The 15,189-nt window shown below is 39.5% G+C and overlaps 1 protein-coding gene across 1 annotated transcript; it reads right to left on the reverse strand.

Moving 5' to 3' along the window:
- Positions 1-6,596: 6,596 nt before the first annotated feature.
- morgue (modifier of rpr and grim, ubiquitously expressed) lies at positions 6,597-8,611 on the reverse strand. Its single transcript, XM_065221627.1, has 4 exons — positions 8,461-8,611; positions 7,889-8,398; positions 7,399-7,836; positions 6,597-7,328 (listed from the first exon to the last, which is right to left on the reverse strand). Exons 1-4 carry the CDS (start codon positions 8,557-8,559, stop codon positions 7,200-7,202), a joined length of 1,176 nt encoding a protein of 391 aa, XP_065077699.1. The 5' UTR covers positions 8,560-8,611; the 3' UTR covers positions 6,597-7,199.
- Between the last annotated feature and the right edge of the window lie 6,578 nt (positions 8,612-15,189).

A 15,189-nucleotide genomic window follows, 5' to 3' on the forward strand; every position in this document is an offset into this window, starting at 1 on the left:
TTGGATTGTCAGTGGAAGGTTATCAATGATCCCCATGGTAGCGATCATTTGCCAATCATCATTTCAATAAAGTGTGGCCCTCACTCTGCAGAACCATCTCGGGTTCCATTTGATCTTACAAGGAACATCGACTGGCAGAAATATGCAACGGCGGTGACAATCGGTGTCGAATCAATAGATGCGCTTCCACCATTGGAAGAATATCGATTCCTAGCCGATTTGATTTACAAAAGCTCACTGGAAGCACAAAAAAGAAAAGTTCCAAGTGCACCCTTTAAAAGGAGACCAGCCACACCTGGTTGGGACGAAGAATGCACAAAATTGTATGTAGAAAAATCTGATGCTTTCAAAGCTTTTCGTAGACACAAAACCTCCACTTACTTCGAGGAATATTCAAAGCTTGAGACAAAGCTGAAACAATTAATCAAAGCAAAAAAACGCGGTTATTGGCGCAATTTCGTCGAGGGACTCTCACGAGAAACCTCAATGAACACCTTGTGGAGGGTGGCTCGCAACATGCGTAACCGCTCATCTTTCAATGAGAGTGAAGAATACTCCAACCGATGGATATTCGATTTCGCTAAAAAGGTCTGTCCGGACTCAGTTCCAGCACAAAATATTCTTCGAGAAGCGTCTCCTAGCGGCGGCTCTCTGGATAGACCATTCTCAATGCTGGATTTCTCTATGGCTCTTCTTTCATCGAACAACTCCTCACCGGGAAGCGATATGATTAAATTCAATCTTCTGAAAAATCTCCCAGATATCGCTAAAAGACGCTTGCTAGATTTATTCAATTCCTTGCTAGAAAACAACATTGTACCGCCTGAATGGAGACAGGTCAAAGTAATAGCCATTAAAAAACCTGGCAAATCAGCGTCTGACCATAACTCATACCGTCCGATTGCTATGCTTTCGTGCATTAGGAAATTGTTGGAGAAAATGATCCTTCGGAGACTCGATCACTGGGTCGAATCAAATAACTTGCTATCAAATACACAGTTTGGGTTCCGCAAGAGCAAAGGAACAAACGATTGTCTAGCGCTGCTTTCCACAGATATTCAACTGGCCTTTGCGCACAAGGAGCAATTGGCTTCAGTATTCTTGGACATTAAGGGGGCTTTTGATTCAGTTTCCATTGAAATTCTGTCAGACAATCTGCACAGATGTGGACTTTCTGGAATTTTAAATAATTTCTTGTACAATTTGTTGTCAGAAAAGCAAATGAACTTTTCTCTTGGAAAACTGACAACTTCCAGAATTAGTTACATGGGCCTGCCCCAAGGCTCATGTCTCAGCCCTCTTCTTTATAACTTTTACGTCAAAGATATCGACAACTGTTTGGCAGAACAATGCACGCTTAGACAACTTGCAGATGACGGTGTGGTTTCCGTAAGAGGTCCACATGCCGTGGACTTGCAAGGACCATTGCAAAATTCCTTAGATAACTTGTCTTCTTGGGCTATGAATCTAGGGATCGAATTCTCGCCGCAGAAAACTGAACTGGTAGTGTTTACTCGAAAGCGGTACCCAGCCCAAATGCATCTTAATCTTTTGGGCAGAAACATTACTCAATCATTGTCTTTCAAGTACCTTGGGGTCTGGTTTGATTCAAAGTGCACTTGGAATGCCCATATTACGTATTTGAAGCAAAAATGTCAGCAGAGGATCAACTTTCTCCGTTCAATTTGCGGCACATGGTGGGGTGCTCATCCGGGAGACCTCATAACGCTTTATAAAACAACTATTCTCTCTGTTCTAGAGTACGGCTCTTTCTGCTTTCTCTCGGCAAGAAAAAGTCACCTAATAAAATTGGAACGAATTCAATATCGTTGTCTGCGTATTGCTCTAGGCTGTATGCACTCAACGCATAACATGATTCTCGAGGTTCTGGCAGGAGTAACACCCCTCCAGAACCGTTTCTGGGAGCTCTCTCTCAGAATACTAATCAAATGCGGAGTGACGAACACACTTATAATTGCTAATTTTGAAGAAATTCTTGGGCTGAACACACAATCTCGATTTATGAGAATCTACCACCACTACATATCATCAGATATGTGTCTTCCTTGTTATACTCCAGACCGTGTTCACTTCACCAATCGCAGTTCCTCAATTGAATATGATCTGACCATGAAACAAGCAACTCATGGGATTCCCGATCAACTTCGACCTATTATTATTCCGCGTATTTTTACTGAAAAGTACCAACAAGTCAATTGCATGAAAAGATATTTTACAGACGGGTCCCGTCTCAATGGATCCACTGGCTTCGGTGTCTTCAATGAAAACTCTAGCGCCTTCCGCAAACTTCAGGAACCTTGTTCCGTTTTTGTTGCTGAGCTGGCAGCAATCAACTTCGCATTGGGGATGATTTCCAATATGCCCACAGACCATTACTTCATCTTCTCGGATAGTCTCAGTTCGATTGAGGCTATTCGGTCGATGAAACAAGGTAGGCACTCATCTTATTTCCTTTCAAAGGTAAGGGAGCAGATGTGTGTGCTGGTCGAAAGATCATATATGATTACCTTTGTATGGGTCCCCTCACATTGCTCAATCCCAGGCAATGAGAAGGCGGACTCTCTCGCAAAGGTGGGCGCGCAGGAAGGCGAATTGTATGACAGGCAAATTTCACACGATGAATTTTACCATTTAGTGCGTCAGAGTACCTTTTCGAGTTGGCAAACCGATTGGGACACTGGAAATCTTGGACGGTGGTTACATTCAATTATTCCTAATGTTTCTTCGAGAGCGTGGTTTAAAGGCTTGGGCTTAAGTCGTGACTTCATTCGCGTGATGAGTAGACTTATGTCCAACCACTACTCGCTAGATGCTCATCTCAATAGAATAAACCTCGTGGACAGCAACATCTGTCGGTGTGGAAACGGTTACGATGACATCGAACACGCAGTTTGGCAATGTACGGATAATGACGCCGCCAGAGAGCGACTTTTGAATACCCTCGAGGCCCAAGGAAGACAACCCTATGTTCCTATCAGAGACGTGTTGGCAACCCGTGATCTCTGCTATATGCAGTCCGTTTATGTTTTTCTTCAAATGTCTAGTATAAGAATTTAATTCCTTTTGTCTTTTGTCTCTCTTTATTAGTTTTTGTTTGTCTTGTCCCCCCGTCTCGATGAGTCTCATCGTCGCCCACTGGTCACCCACCATAGCCGGTCGAACTCCGGACGAAGCTAGAACAGCACTACCGTTCATACTGGCGACAACGCTCTGATGAGACAACGAAACCCTACCCCAAGCTCCTCCCCTGATCCTATCCTTCGAAAATGTACCCTTCTAACCTCGAGTAAGCCGCGAGTAATCGGCCCAACTCCTACTAGACATAGAATTAAGTGAATTTTGTTACACACAGTGAACAATGAATTATCGGCTCCGTAAAGCTAACGCGATTGAGCCTCCCAAATAAACGAACTAGATAAAAAAAAACATAGTGTAGTACTAGAATTTCGACTAGAATGGGGTACGTTAATCGTTTGCTTGGGACCGATAGGCTAGTCAAGTAGTGAGCCAATTTAAAATCGTTAGTTTCCACTGGTTGGTATTACTCTCTTTGTATTTGTTGGTTTCCTATAGATTTCGAAATTGACCGAAGACGTTTTCCTGATGATGAGAATATCTAAGAAGGGGAGTTTGCCGTCTCTCTCTTCTTCGTGAGTAGATTTGATGTCCTTGTGAACGTTGCTTATGGCCTCCAAAGTTTTTGATGAATCTTCCCTTTTGATTTAGCATTGTCATCCACGTACCTATACCGACACTTGGGCAACAAATTCCTATCCTCCAAAGTATTTTCTAGGCTAGCCATGAACAATTCACATAAAAATGGAGAAAGCGGATTGCCCATAGTTTGTTTATAACAATTTCCTCTGAAAATGAAATAATTTTCCTCCATACAAAGACGAGTAAGCTTGAGATATGACCGAACATTGTTTTTCCAAGTGGAATCCTCACGTTGCTTCAGAAGCCAGTCCTCTATAAGGATGATGGCTTCCTTTCCAGGTACACTCGGAAAAAGTGCTGTGGCATCAAATGAAACCATGTACCGAATCTCTCCTGATGCCTGAAGTTGATTGGCGAATTCCTGTGTGCTGTTAACTGAGCGAGTGGTTTAGGCATATTTTGAAATTTCGTTACTAGCCATTTGGCAAGCTCATGAGTGGGGGATCCTTCAGCAGAGATAATCACCCTCATTTCGTTTCCTGGTTTGTGAATCTTTGGTAAACCTTTGATCCTAGGTAGAATAGGGTTTGAACCTTTCAATTGATTCGTGTTGCCAATAAACGCCTTGCATAAACAACTCATAATTTAAGTGACCTTATATTAAGGATTATTGATTATTCCCGGTTCTCCCATCAAATTGCCGGGTGTAGCACACTGCCTAGCTTGCACAGGTGAAAGCCAACCATGGCCGGTAAAGTTCTTTCGTTCTGAAGGAAACGTTTTTTTTTTAGACTCGATCAAGACTGGTGTTTTTAGCTTTGGATACTATTTATATATGATATACAACTGTGTTTAAACTATTACTAAAATAATCTTCTCTTTGGACTACCTTTGCATGGTACTCGTTAAGCAGGAAAGTGCTTACGTCTTCGAAGGTATAAAGAATATATTTATTTATCTAGATGTACAATAATTGTATGAATATATTGTATCAGTAACATTGTTACCTGATTTTAACAACTGTTTACCATCTTGTAAATCACGTAAAAAAGTATAAGTCCAACTGACATATAGCTTTTGTATATTTTACTGGTCACATACGTTTACTGATTTCCAGCCCTTCAAACCAAGCCAGTAAAAATTTAACACATTTTGCTGGAAATTATTCAAGAATTAAAATTGCTGGGCGGCCAAGTCAAAATTTTGTGTGTAGTAAGGACTGTTCATTAATGAAAGTAGACACATGTTTCTCAAAGGAAAATATTTATTTTCGAACGAATTCATAGGTTTACTTTATAAAAATGAAAATCAACATACATATGACCGATTTCACGTGAGTTTGAATGTTGACTTCTCATTTTTGAAGGACGCTCGGACTTCCATCTTTCTCAAGATGCCATTTAATTATTGCCCAGTATCTTTCGATAGGACGCAGCTCAGGGCAGTTTGGGGGATTTTGGAATTTTGAGCATAGTGAGCAGATGTCAGATCCGGTCAAAACAATCGAGGATCTGTATGCTTTCGGTAGATGGGTAGAAGCCGTTTATGTGATGCATTCTTTTCTATAATTTTCACCATTGATTGTGCCCGTTGTGAAATACGAAGAATTCTTCAAGCAAATGGTTTGCCACAGCAAAACCTTTTTTTTTCTCCAAAAAGTGTGAGTATCAAAATCGCTAAAAACCCATCTACATAGTTTATGGACAGCCCTTTATGACTTCTCTGTTCGTCATGTCACAAAAGTTTAGGAGATTCCAGAAAGTTCACTTTGTGCGAAAAATTAAGTTGGTATTGAGTGCAGCTCTCGATGGAAGCGACCAGGAAGGTCAACAGTTTTGACTACTCAGTTTCCCAGCAGCTTGCTGCAAGTATTGGACGGTAATTTGATTTTTTTACATTAATTTTTATTTATGATTATATCTGAATAGAGCTGGAATTAGGTCGTAACAGCTTTTGTAAACAATGACTTCTTTCGATGATTTCTAGGAACTCAAGGCACGCCCACGTGAAGCAACATAGAAGACATCCCGACACCCGACGGTGATGTTGATTTGCGTTGGCGAGCCTTGACTTTCTAGAAATCATCGAAAGAAATCATTGTTTACAACAGCTGTGACGCCCTAATTCCAGCTCTATCTAGATATGTAGCTAACAGTTCTTAATATTTTGCCAGCCATAAAGGACTCATAAACAATTCTACGTGATAATCTCGCTCAAATAATCAAGCAGTTAATAATTTGCAATGTTATGAGCAGTCTTGCAGGGAGGCTCAATGAATGAGATTTGGTTAATGATTTTCTGAACACTTGATTTCAATATCAATTAAAACACGTGTAATTTATATCTGCTCGATCAAATTGCATAATATTGACTGCTTCTATATATACGTTCCATTGTTTTCATTCAAAATGCACGTACAAATAACGTGAAAAGCATTTTAAGCAAAACGGAATGTAACGTAGTAGTCAGCAGTTTTTCAGTAGTTTTCACCCCAATTTCATGTAAATAGAACGTGAACATCACTGCCACTATTCGCATAACAGTCCCATGTCCTATGGATTTCCTATCTACATAGGACTGTTATGCGAATAGCGGCAGATCAGGTCTTATTTACCTGACTAATCACATAGATAATTGAAGCTGAATTTTGCTCGGCCACGTGTCAAACTGGTAAAATTTACGTGAAAAATAGGGAGGTTGAAAACCACCTATGTTTTCACGTAAATCGGACGTAAAGATTTTTCAGACTGTATGGCCAACACCGTTGCGTCCCGGAGTAGATGCATGTTGCGTTGAGATGCGAGTTGATGTTGTAGTGTGTTCGGCAAAAATAGCTTATTCAGCTCTCAAGTGTACGGGACTGGTCATCATCAACCGAAGAAATATCTACAACATTATCTCACATTTGCCATAAATTTATTCAGTCAGATCGATAAGTTGTTGGTTTTGGTTGTTCAATAGGTAATGTAGTTTTTTGCCAAACATGGCATTTTATCCACTTCTTTCGAGCAATTTGAAATGGCTTTCAAGATTCTTCAAGATGCAATGCTATACGATTTCATTACAAATCAACCCAAAACTGCTCGAAGACGTTTGAAGCCAGTTTTGTTCAAGCTTAATCTATTAAAGCAATCCTACTGGATGCTGTTGTATCGTTGTAGTGTTTTTTTTTTGCATTTAAAACCAAATGTGTAGCATAATAAATAATTTCCTTCTCGGTTGCTGAATAAATTATTGCTTGCTTTCTTCCCTTTTTGCAGGACACCTAAGATTAGCACTTCTACCGGACACTTATACTGTTGTTAGTAACTATGCATTAGGAAACAAATTTTCTTTGCCAGGACTTGATAAGCATAAGAAGCAGCCGGACCAGTCGAACTACTTATTATCAACAGGACCGTTTTATTTCGGGAAGTGGTTGTATGTTTGCTATGTGATGATCCTGCACTAGAGTAGAAATTATAGAAATCTAAACTCACCTGGAGTTGAAGCTGTTTTAGTTGTTTGAATTGAATTGTCCTCTACAGCAATCCTTCCAGCGGAGGCAGAACTTCATACATTGCATACTTCCAGGTCCACCGCCTCGCGAGGGCTTCAAATTTGAGTCGGTCATTTTCGTACATTCTGCCAAGCTCGGGCTCCATACAAATCTGTTTTGAGAAAACATTCACTCCTTTCAAAACTCAACATTCCGGGAACAAAACCCATTCCAATACCAACCTGCGTGAAAGGATCCGTCAGCAAACTCTGCACCGAAAGCAGTAGCTTCGAAATGGTCAATGCCAGCGACCAGTTGTGCTGGATGATGTCGATTCCAACGTCTCCGTGACGGGAAACGTTCGGATGGACAATCTTCGTTAGGAATCGAACTTGCGGCGGGAGCATTGGGTACGAACATGGAACTACAATGTAAAGAAAAAATTTCCCACCCTCGTAGGGACTGCCGGCGGGTCCCAGAATCGACGCTTGCCAGTGAAAGAGCTGGTTATCGAGAGCAACGGCATCGATGCCCTCGGTTGCATCCAAATCCAGCGATCGGATGTCGCTTCGCAATCGATTCGCCCGAATGTGATTGACCCGACCGCGCATCGGAGTCTTTAGAGCCATTTGGACGAGACATGTCCGGCAGAAGCAGGAATTCATCAGTGCGCCGTACATCTACAAATGATCAATATAATATTTTCCAACAGCCGAGGCAAAGTAAACTTACGTGCAACCAGTTGGGAATGGTCGAAATCTGCTGGAACAGGGGCCACCTTTCCTTCGTATACTTTTTCCACATTTGCTGTGGGGTGTGAACTTCCAAAATCCTCTTCCATTGTTTGCAAACTTCGCTTACGTTCCACAGGGACAAGTCATCCAGATGGGAGAATATCGACAACAGCACTTCCACTGGCAGTGAGCATATCTTCTGCTGGGATTCATCCGAATCCCGTGGTTGTGACAGCATATCCAAGTACTGGTTAAGATTGCGCGGAGCAGAGGGCCGCGGCCTTTCCAGATCGTAGTCTGAATCATCATCGTCGTCGGCACGATCCTTGGCTCCGTTCTCCGGTGGTTCATCGTTGCCAGAATCTTCATCGTCGGAAAGCTTCGTTACCAATCCTTCGGCTTCTTCGTTCGGGTGGTTTGGGAAAATAAACGAATGGCACGTACCGCACAATGGTTCTCCATAGCTCGGACCATAGTATCCGTTACAGATCCAGCAGGAAGAGGAGTTCTGTCGGGAAAATATATCACGATAAACAGACCTTCCCCAGAATCCATAATGCAGACACTTACCGAAAACTCGAAACTTTTACAAAAATCCTCGTACTCAACGTCGTAGTACAGCTCTTCCTCGTATTTGGATGTAAAAGATTTGCTACATCCTGCTGCCATTGTATTAAAAATGACTGGAAAATAAAAAGAATTTTTCGAAAACTGTTGTGCGTTTTTTTTTTTTTGGTGGAGTGAAAAATGTATGTAAACAAAGCAGATGCAATTTTTATCACTTTGACGGTCCGTGCTTGTAGAACCCACCACGAGAGTCACAACGAGGTGATCCAGGGGTTCGCTGATGGTGCTGTTGGAGTAACCACGGGGTACACGGAACCGAAAACATACTTCGAATAATCTAAATCAACATTAAACAATGGATTAATGTTTCCCCAATAAATTTGTTATGGTTATTTTCCTTAACAGCGTGTTTGGGGTATCATCCAAACCATTTGTGGAAAAGTTAGACTATTTGGGTTATTGTTCGTTTATGATATTTTTTATTAGGTTAGCTCGTAGTTTTAATCTCACCTCTTCCGAAAACGTGGAACCACCTTCCCATAGGCCATAGAAAACTGTAAACATTGTTATTGATACTTGATATTCATTTTGCATAAAATAAAAAAAAAAAACGTCGTACAAAGGCTTGAGCGTTCTCACGGGGAGCCAGATTCCTAAATAAAAAATTACCATCAATGAACGATAACCCAAATGATTGAACTATTCCACAAATGGTTTGGATGATATATCTCGAACACGTCGTTAAGCAAATTAACCATACCATTTTTATTAGGGCTCTTATTGCAAAAACTACACACAGAGTTTAGATTACCGAATTCGGTAAAGTTTTACTGGGTTTTCAAACAGCTGCATTTTCTACACGAAACGAAAATCAATTATTTTATTCATTTGTTTCACTTTTAAATTTTTGCCAACATATCAGCCTCATACATTCCATAAGACAAACCATATGGGTCCTACAAGAATGCATAAAAGGTATGTGTGACCAATTATACATTTCATTTGACGCATGATCTTTATTAACTTTTTGCAAGGTGTCTGCTTATTAGAAAGAAAAAATAAAAATGCTTTTTAGTTGACTTATACATTTTATGAATAGAAATTTGCCTAAAGGTATAAAGAGATTTTTATCCGTGTATCCATTAGTTTTTAATTTAACTGAAAACTCCGCAAATCATAGAATCTCTAAACTGTCAAAAATTACTGTTTGAATCATTAAAGAAATTGCTGTCAATATCAGTAATTTATTTGTTTACATTTTTTACTGATATTTTCAGTATTTTTATTTCAGGATTTTGATGAACCAGTCAATAAATTAATCAAAAAACTTGATTAACTGGAAGTTAATGATTTTTTTCTTTGGTTCCATACGATGGGTAGGATTAAAATGATTCTATTTTTTACGATTTCTGTTTGGAGACTGCGGTTAACATGTTTAGCGCTTCCTGGTGGCTTGGACAGATGGTGACTCTCTTGTTGTGGTGGATTGCGTGTCCATGTCTGGAGGTCCACAACAGCCAATGTTTGTGAATGTTTTAGATTTAAAATCAGTGAAACATCTGGAAGTCGATGCAGGAGTGCATAAACTGTCCAATTTCGTTGCAGTTTCTGCACTCATGCGTTGGCTTCCAGAGATTTCCGAGGTCAAGTGCGCGATGTGTAACGGAGGAGGATAACGCAAGCAAGTTGACTTACTGGTGAGATCAGCAATTTTTTAATTTCATTTGATTACTGTCCAATAAAACAAAATATCTTGCAAAATATATACTGAAACCTCCGTATTCTATTTCACTGAGTTTAAGTCATTCACTTATGGAAAATTCAGTACTTGCTATTACCACAAACGAAATGACATGCTTGAAAACTTTGATGACGAACTACTACACTAATAAAATTCCACACATTTTTATTGACGAATTTCCATGTGAAATTCCACATGATTTTCATGTGACCACACATTAAAGGCCCAAACGCAATGTGGGCGGAAGCGGAACGGAAACGGAAAGTTTGACAGTTGTCACAAATGACATCAAGCTGCCTAACCGAAGTCGATTTGGTTCTAACTTGTTTTCAATCCGACAAATAGGCTTACTCAGATCGGGCTATTCCGCTGCCGCTGCCGTTCCGCTTCCGCTGTCATTGCGCTTGGGCCTTAACAGAATCCACCCAGAAGCACACATGAAATTTATGAGTCAAATGAATAGTATGTGTGGTTACACATGGCTTTTATGTGTACACATATTAAGTATGTGTCCGACACATAGATATCATTTGTTGATCACATTGCAAAAATTCATGTGTGGGACACATAAAAACAATCTTTGAAATTTTATCAGTGTACGAATTAAAACAAACATAGCGTAGTACCATAGAGGTAACTCTAAGACCACTGGGTTCCGAAGAAAATCATTATTATTTTTGGCTCACTCAGTACCAGAACAACGGTCCCAAGCAGTCCCAAGCTATTTCACTCACCCCTGCATGTTCTGCATGAATCCACACACCCCTGATGTTATCTGTCAAACTTTCATAGCGAATCAAAACAAACATAGTGTAGTAATAGAATCTCAACTAGAATAGGGTACGTTAATCATTTGCTTGGGACCAATAGGCTACTAAAGTGGTGAGCCAATTTAAAATCGTTAGTTTCGTATTGATTGTTGGTAGTACCACAAACGAAGTGACAGACGGAGCGGCTCGAAAACTTTGGTGACTAACCTGCTATTGCAATTTTTCAGTGTACCACATGGCAACACCACTACTACTGGATTGAACCACATGGCAACACTACTACCAACAATCAATACGAAACTAACGATTTTAAATTGGCTCACCACTTTAGTAGCCTATTGGTCCCAAGCAAACGATTAACGTACCCTATTCTAGTTGAAATTCTATTACTACACTATGTTTGTTTTGATTCGCTATGAAAGTTTGACAGATACCATCAGGGGTGTGTGGATTCATGCAGAACATGCAGGGGTGAGTGAAATAGCTTGGGACTGCTTGGGACCGTTGTTCTGGTACTGAGTGAGCCAAAAATAATAATGATTTTCTTCGGGACCCAGTGGTCTTAGCGTTACCTCTATGCTACTACTGGATTAAACTAGCATTTTCACCAAATGTACTAGAATGTTTTGGTTCTATGTCTTTCACTCTACTCAAAACTGAAATGCATAAAAAAATGACAAAATGATACGCTATTTGCACACTGTCAAAGAATCATTGTACACAAAATCAACTTTGTTCAAATCAAAACAAAAAAACTAACCCATCTGGTGGATGATGGCACAAGCTTCCAAGAAAATTCTATTACAGTGAACCACATTATTTTAATGGATTTCTTCGCCAGTTAGTCGTCTGTAACTTCGTTTGTGGTAGTACTAGAATTTCAACTAGAATGGGGTACGTTAATCGATTTGCTTGGGACCAATAGGCTAGTCAAGTAGTGAGCCAATTTTAAATCATTAGTTTCGTATAGAGAAATCCAACTTTAACTCATGCGCTCCTGGTGACTGGAATAAGCACTGCTGACGGTGATGAACTTCGTATCAACTGTCAAACGTAATACTTTTTGCAATTTGAGGCGATACAATATATTTTATTCGCGTTATGTTGGAGACTTTCGCCTTAGACCCATTAGCACCCGGTAGCAAATATGATAAGAAAAGTAGCGCTGGTCAGAATGATATGTAAGATACAATGTTTAAGCATAGAGGTAACTCTAAGACCACTGGGTCCCGAAGAAAATCATTATTATTTTTGGCTCACTCAGTACCAGAACCGAGGGGGACGACACATCTAGATCATCAACTTTTCTCTTGAAAACGTATAAATCTTAAATCAATATTTTCATCTGTTTCCATCTATGCCATCTACATCCACCGACTTCAACATCACTGCATCTACTTTCTCCCATTCCCATCTTTTCGCATCGCACGAACAAAACAGCAAAGCGAGCAGCAGGAAACTAGCGGTTTGTTTACGTTTTATTGTTTTTGAAAAGGAGTGCTTGATTTGCTCGAGAATTAAGTCTGATGTGCTAGTTTTCTAATACAGAAAGTTAATCAAACCTTTTCTCAAGTTTTTCGTTTGCTTATTCGTAAAGTGCGCTGTAGGTAAATCGTATGGATAAAAATGTAAGCAATTATATGTCTCGTGGAAGTGGAAAATCTCTAAGCCATCACATTACAGTTTCAATCCAGGATGCCTGCTAGTAGAAATGATGGAAAAGTAGTTCCGTCAGTGCAAAATGTTCTTACTATCAGAGGATGATTAAGACCTCGAGTGAAATCAGTTGAAACATGACCTCGGGAATGATGGCTGGGAGTTGCGGAAAGATCTGGGAAATGCAGTATTCATAAGTATTCGAACTGGAGTCGATATTGGCGATGGAAGTGAATTGAGAATTTAATTTACGAATATTTCAGCGAAGATGATCCACAAAAAACATCAGCAGAACTACTACTTAGATTCCAGTTGTAAAGTGAAATATTACCGGGATCCGATTCAGACGTCTACGAAACCGGAATCACAAATGTGCTTCGTTTGTGCCGGAATCATGATTCATATTTTGCTCTGCATTGTAACGCAGGATTTAAAATGCTGAAAATACTTTACATTTTTATTGTAGAATTCAACCCACAGACGGCAGAGGTAATGACGAAAGCTGGCGGTCAAGAGCTTATTGGAATCGCATTCTTGCTCATTTTGAAAGGCCGTGCCTTGAGGAACATTAATCAATTGTAAAAAACAATGTCCAGTCCTAGGTACTTTTACTGCTTTTACTTTATGTTTATAGATATTATGCTGTCGAAAATCGTTAAATTGAATTGATTTGATTTTAGTTCTGTTGTTTTTTTTTCCGGAGATCCACAAGCTGGAGCAATACTAAAGTAAATTAGCGGAGAAGACACAACATCTTGACATCGTGGTATGCTGGGGAACATCAGTGGAGCTAATCTGTCCCTATCAGTGTATGGAGTCGAAACAGTAGCCGTTTATCACACATGATGGTTGATCTGGAACCAACATCGAGAAGATTGTTCAATATTATGTATATTGCATTAAATGCTCCTTGTTTTTGTTTTCTTGTGACGAATAGTAAATAGCTACATGGCAAGGTAGTAGACCGTGAGATCTCAAACCATTATAAAGGGAATGCAATTCCAGTCTAAAGGTAGCTTCAGATGTTGTCTCTAAAAAAGAACGAAACTATAAGGCTTTTTGATTTGCACCAAAGTCTGATTAACCTTCATTCAGCCAACGTACCGGCCAAAAATTCGATAAAAAATGAGTTCCTGTTTTATTTTCCTACCAATGAGTATATATTTACAGATACAATATCCTAGTTTATATTCACGCATAAAGAATCGTTGAAGGACACACGTTTCTAGAGATAGTCCGGAATTTCTTGGGGTACTAACGTAAAATAGCGTACAAATCAAAATAAAAAAAAATCGTCCCATATATTTTACACGCCACGCCCTAATAGGAGTTTTCATTCCAGTCCTAAGAACAGGATAGATATACCGACTGTAACATTGGATGAGACAGTGCGTAGTATACTGACAAAACACGTATTGATTCGGCATCTAGTGGATTTTATCCATATCTTTACAAGGGAATTATCATAACATGAGCAGATGCTGGCAGTCGGATAAATTGGTTACCTATCAGTGGGGCACACAGTGCATCATTCTTCAATTTCAACTCGTTTGGTTTACCTGGCTTGAGAAATGCAGCAATACGAAGAAGGTGGACATTAATAGCAATTCTTTTTATTGCTATTTGATAATCAAAAGCTCGGAGCAAGTTAAATTAACGAGAGAGAAGATTGTTAGTTTTCGTTTGCAAGTGTGTTAAAAAAATCAAAACAAAAATACGATCGCACGGTTTGGAACGGCGCTGTCAGTTTACTATTTTTATCTATCTGATCTATCTACACTTCTACCTTTTGCATCTACTGCAGCATAAAAAATTGGATACAGCGAAAAGCAAAAGAGTGAAAACGAAAAAAAAACACTGATCTAAAAATAGGTACATCTTGTTTGCAATCGACTTGCCATTTTAGATGTGTCGCACCCCTCGACCAGAACAACGGTCCCAAGCAGTCCCAAGCTATTTCACTCACCCCTGCATGTTCTGCATGAATCCACACACCCCTGATGTTATCTGTCAAACTTTCATAGAGAATCAAAACAAACATAGTGTAGTAATAGAATTTCAACTAGAATAGGGTACGTTAATCGTTTGCTTGGGACCAATAGGCTACTAAAGTGGTGAGCCAATTTAAAAATCGTTAGTTTCGTATTGATTGTTGGTGCAACTTTATTATTAAATATCATTACAACCTGGTAAGTTGGTATTAATAGTTTTGTTTTTTTTTTTTTTTGAAATCTTACAATGGCAAGAATGTACTGGAGTACTTGGCGTAATAATTATGTTCTCTGAGCACAACGATATTTTTTTTCGATCCCATTTACTTCCATCTCAATTTTTAATCTTGATTGAAGCAAAATGATCAGTTCACTGTTTGACACAAAACTAACAAACTGACAGCTCGTTCCCATATTAAGTACCATCGAGGAACGCTAAGATGGTGATTTTTGCTAATGTAATCACACTTATTTAAAGTAGTTCCAGTGCTTCAAAATTGATGAAATTTTGAATTTCGATTCCATTTGTAATGCAGATTACGAACATGCAATTACCCCAATACCCCTAAAGAAT

The sequence above is a fragment of the Ochlerotatus camptorhynchus genome, unplaced genomic scaffold (assembly GCF_037179485.1).
Source record: "Ochlerotatus camptorhynchus isolate MF236.1 unplaced genomic scaffold, CSIRO-AGI_Acam_v1.1 ptg000014l, whole genome shotgun sequence".
Lineage (NCBI taxonomy): Eukaryota > Metazoa > Arthropoda > Insecta > Diptera > Culicidae > Ochlerotatus > Ochlerotatus camptorhynchus.